Source organism: Crocuta crocuta, unplaced genomic scaffold, assembly GCF_008692635.1.
Source record: "Crocuta crocuta isolate KB4526 unplaced genomic scaffold, BGI_CrCroc_1.0 scaffold70, whole genome shotgun sequence".
In the NCBI taxonomy this organism is placed as follows: domain Eukaryota; kingdom Metazoa; phylum Chordata; class Mammalia; order Carnivora; family Hyaenidae; genus Crocuta; species Crocuta crocuta.
This window is the reverse complement of record NW_027528417.1, coordinates 12,091,642-12,096,853: the sequence shown is the minus strand read 5'-3', so window position 1 is coordinate 12,096,853 and position 5,212 is coordinate 12,091,642. Positions and strand designations below refer to the sequence as shown.

The following is a 5,212-nucleotide window of genomic DNA, read 5'->3' as shown; positions in this document are numbered from 1 at the left end:
ATGAGCAGGATAAAGAAGTTGAGAAATCTTTGAAAGCCACAAAACCTCATGTTAGACCAGATAGATACAGTATAGCCTTGAACTATTAACTCTGAACTGGTCTAATTGGATCAGCTCTGGAAGCAAATGTGTTCCTTTCCTGGCCCTTTAAATTTGGAGTTACCTCTACTATATTTTTGTCACTGACCAAAGTCGTCTGTGGGGAAAATGGTTAGCAAACATTCAAAAAGTTACACTATTGTTTCTCATCCATTATTCAGCAGTAAATAGAGGAGACAGTCTTTTAATTACCCTTAGCTAGACCGATAATCTTGAGATTAAAGACCCCCTAAGGGGTTCTCAACAGTTTCAACCCGAAAGTATAATTTGAAAAAGTACTTACAAAGATCTCTACTTACAAGACAAGAAATGAGTGAGAAGTTACTGATCGACTACAGTTGGGTTAATCAACATAAGTGTAGAAAGACAAGTATAGACAAGTATGTCAATTTTTTTCTAAAGTTTTTTTTTTAATCTTACTGTACAGGCTGCAGAATCTCCTGTAAATACCTGACATTGCATATGCTACTTATTGGCCAGTTTGCTATATCATTACCTTATGTGGTATGTATCAAACAAAATCAATTTTCATTTTATCTGCATCCTTACATAGTCCCCCTTGGCATGAGTAGTTGCTTAATAAGTATTAGGCAAGTAAATGAACAGACCATTGGGGAATTAGAACATAAACGCTCTCTTCCCTGCAATTAAATGAGCTCATCACAGGCTCGCAGAACTATACTCCCATGGCTTTTTCACTTTTACTCAAGTTCAAAGTTTCTCAAGAGTTCTCATTGTTAGGATTTCTAGTTTATTGACGCGTAAGATGGTGGCCACTGCGTATGACCTCAGGACACTGCCGCGGACAGTCACTGAAGTGGTCTGGGGTGATTCAGGACTTAGCACTTCTCAGGATGTCCCGAGTAGTTTCACTATCTTTTTTGTTTGTTTCTTAGAGAAGCTGCCTCATGATTAAATGTATGTTTCTATATTACCACTTACCCATCGCTCCAATCAGGGAAACCTAAACTATGCCACTTGCTTCTTAGCCTTCAACCACCGCAGTTAGTAACAAAGAATGTTGGCACTGGCACTTCTATATCATCTCAGCTGTATCCGTGGGAGCAAGAATAAGGCCTGGCTTACATTTGTTGAGTGGATGAATGAATCATGGATTCATCTCCCCATCCCTCTCACTCTGCCCTGTTTTATAAGTGGGGAAACTACAGCCCAGAGAGATGAAGCAGTTTACCATAATATACATAGCTACTTAACGCAAAACTGGGGTAAGAATTGAGAACTTCTGATTTCAAGCTTGGATTTTTTTATTTTTACTTTCATCATTCCAAGAGTCAGAACTAACTCATGAAACAGAGTTGAACACCAGTGGCCCCTCTTGAACAGCCCTGGGATGCAGCATGTGATATGTAGACTGGGGAAATGTAAGTGGGCACCTTCCTCGCTGCCAGTGGTTTAAAGACTTTAAAGTCCAAGTCAGTGATTTCGTCTCTTTGATTGAGCCTGACATCATGGGGAGAGTGCTGGGAAACCTCACTGACAACCAATACTCATTAAGCACACCTACACACATGTGGATTCATGCAAAGCGAGTTGAACAGGCTAGAGGAGCTTATAAACAAATTACAGAATCCCAAAGTTACATGAGGCTTGGGAGAGTCTAGCCTAACCTTCCATTTGTCTGGTGCTTGGATTTTCCCTACAAGATTCCTACAAAATGCTTACTTCTCGGCTTGCACACCTCCCACACTGCAGCCTCCTTGGGCAGCCCAGTCTTTGGACAGCTCTAGCTATTAAAATCAAGCAAGAAGAAACAAAGAACTCAGTGCGTAAAATAGACACAAGCTTGCCAAAAGTTTGAGAACTGGATCAGCACAAGGCGAGATGTACAGTTTAATCAGAAAAAGGGTACTGCAGCTATTATTTAACACTCCCCATTGCATATGGCAATTCTCAGCTGCAGGAGTCATCAATGTCATAAACATCTCACACTTGGGATGGAATTGAAATGGTCTCAGCCCTGGTAAAACCACAATATACAGTGTAACATTGTTTCCCCAGGAAGTTTTTCAGTTACATTTTCGTAAACTACTTTGCAAGACCCACCTAAAGAAAGCCCAGTTGTATCCCATTTCCTATACTGGTTTCAATACCCTACATTCCTTTCGATATTTTATGAATGTCACACGCTTTTTATACCTGACACTAGTTAGAGCAGGGAATTGAGGACTTTTAACATGTCTATCGTTACAAACCTTGATAAATTTCTCTGTCTCCACCCTAAGATGCCAGATGGGCTCCACCGGCAAAGTAGAACAAGGTACAATTTCAGGACACTTCTAGTCAAGCTGTAAGCTCAAAGCACTTCCTGGAATGCAAACCTTTACAAGGAACACTACTGACATTTAAGATAATCGTTCTCTTCTAGATGTTACAAAACTGTGCCCGAGCCAGCCAGTGAATCACCAGCCCGGGTCTCTATGTTAGGTGAGGGTGAGGACCACAGCCCAGGCAGAGAAACAGAAAGGTTCACTGAGCTTCATCCGAAGGCATCTGGTGAGTCACTGCAAGGTTGGGAAAGTACCTGTGCGTCAAGGCTCCCTCTTTTGGGAATCAGTTTTGAGAGAAAGGCCTCACCTCCACTTTGGATACACCCTGGCTTTAACCGAACCAAAGAGAGGAATCTAATCTGGAGTTAAAGCATCAGGAAGAAACCTCTAGGTTTCTGCCAGGGAGTAGATTTCGTCCTTCCACAATGGCTTCAAAAGCTGTAACTGCTGTATGACCGAGGAGTAAATGGAAGTAAAACATTTTGACACTTTCTCATGTATAGCAATGACCGGCTGGAGTATTTACAACATGGATCAGTTTGGCCATGGATTCTACTTGGCCACTTGAGGAAGTAAAAGGAAACCTATTTAAACATGTTGAAAATGAACTGTTTTGATCGGAAGAATCAGAGAGCACTCTGGAATCATTTAAAACCTTCTCTATCTTCCAGTTCCTCAGTATGACACGCAAAATGCCTGACACCATTTTCTCACACGCATCATCTTCTCCTGGGGAGATTCAACGATTATCTAAGGGAGCATACTTAATAGACTTCTTGTATTTGGGATCCTAAAAATATGGGAACTTTGAAAAATGGAAGGGACAATACTCAAAACCACCATGCACGGTGACAAACCAAATCCCATGGGTGTTCAAGCTGTTTGAACAGGTTCAGGCCAGATTTAATGACTACACGTGAAGGTTTGTGACAGAGCCACACGCAGCAGGTGGACAGGGCAACAGAAGCCAGCTTGCTTGATGACGGCGTGACTCACCCTCAGCACGCGAAGGGGGCTGACGGGCAGGCTCATTTGTCCAGGTAAAGACTAAGGATGCTTTTCTTCGAGTTAGTCCAAGGGCATATGAGGCACGGAGGTGCAGGATGACTAGTGGAGTATCTCAAGGAAGGTACTCCAGCCATCAGCTGCTATGACCTAAGTAAGTGGCAATTTAATGCATTTCTGAAAAGGCACTCAAAAGCTTTGACCTAAAAACATGAAAAGCAAAAAGGCCGTCCTGTGCATGCTTCTCCCCATCATCCTTCGAAATATTTCTCCCTACATAACCCTTTCCCTCTTGACCGAAGAACAGACATCCATTACACATGCATTCCTCTGAGGAAGATGGAGGCTTGGAGAAGACGTACTGCCTCTCTCACTGCCTTCTTCCCCGGCTGAGCTCTGCCTTCCTCCACCGCTGTCTCCTCTGCCACATTTTCTCTAGTGCCCTCACTCTTCCCTCCATGTTACGATGGGAGCTTATTTAGAACCTTTCTTTCTCGTCACCCTTTTCCACCTGCCACCAAACCTACACTTTCCAAAATTAACACGGCGCAATCTGCCTCCTCTACAGAGTCTGGCTTGAAAGCTAACCCGGAGTCATGGAAGAGAATGCAACGAAGCCTCCCCACACTCAGTGGATCTCAAAAATCAAAAGAACCAGAATCTTCAAGCTCAAGTGTGGGTAGTAGACACCAGGTTGGGACATTCCATGTAGGGATGTGGCTTTTCCTATGAGAACTCAGTCAAGATAGATTTTAAAACCCTCACAACGTGTCTAAAACTTTGAGATTGTCTATTAATTGTAGAACCTGGAAAAGCTACCAGGCTCCACACTTTCCAAAGCATAGCGTCTTCTTGACCAACCCAACCAGCTCTTCCATTTACACAGAAACTTACAATGTCCAGGAAAGGCCTACGATCTGAAGCTGGAGGCTGGCCTTCACCCACTCGATCCCCACCTCACTCTCAAGGGAATTTAAGATGAAACCACGCCTCCAGGACAAAAGTATCACCCAGGGAATTAGAGGGAAAATCAGAGCGGAGGCCAGGGCCTCTCTTTTCCCAAACCATAGTTCTTTTGCTTCTTCGCGACAAAGCACCTGGTCAGAAGACCTGATCAACGGAAGTTTCATCGTGTAATTACACCACGGAATCAACTGGTAGCCTCTAGCCCAAAACATAAGGAGCCCCTGAGGGGCTGGGGTCTCGGGTTCGGGGCCGGGGGTGGGGGGGTGGGCAAGGCACTCACTGTTCAGATTCAGCAAGGAGTCGAAGACTTTGCACTGAATCTGCCCGGTGCTCTGGGACACGCAGGACATCCACAGCCCCTCGTAGATGGCCTGGGCCGTCACGATGTTGTCGCCGGCGTAGGAGTAAATCTTCCACTGGGGCAGAGCCGTGCTGACGATGGAGCCGATCCAGCCCAGGAAGGCCAGGATGAAGCCTAACAGCTGCAGCCCCGCGTTGGCCATGGCTGCTCGGGCGCGCGCCGGCTCGCCGGCGGCAGGTGCAGGGGGCGGAGCGGGCAGGTGCGCACCTGGGACTCCGCGGGGCGCCGGAGCCGCGCAGGGGAGGTTACTGCGGGGAGCCCGGCTCCTGGTTGCTGCCCCTGGAGAAGCTGCGGGTCAGGGTCCGGTCTGGGTCGGCGCTGGAGTTGGGACGCGAAAAGCTGCGCGGCTGGCGGCTCGGGGACTGAGACGCCAACCTGCGGGGCGCCGCGATTTAAAGCGGCTCCGCCCCCGGCCCGCCGACCGCCGCGCAGCGCCCCCTGGCGGTTTCGGGGCGGCTCAGGGGGAAGGCGGTGGGGAGCGCGGGCCTGCCGC

The 5,212-nt window shown here is 46.7% G+C and overlaps 1 protein-coding gene across 1 annotated transcript in view; it reads right to left on the bottom strand.

The window, feature by feature from the left end:
- CLDN1 (claudin 1) overlaps positions 1-5,065 on the bottom strand; it is a 16,532-nt gene extending 11,467 nt beyond the window's left edge. The window contains exon 1 of the mRNA XM_077754544.1: positions 4,639-5,065. Coding sequence (XP_077610670.1) covers positions 4,639-4,861 — 223 coding nt within the window. The 5' untranslated portion in view covers positions 4,862-5,065. The remainder of the gene's footprint in view (positions 1-4,638) is intronic.
- Positions 5,066-5,212: the final 147 nt, after the last annotated feature.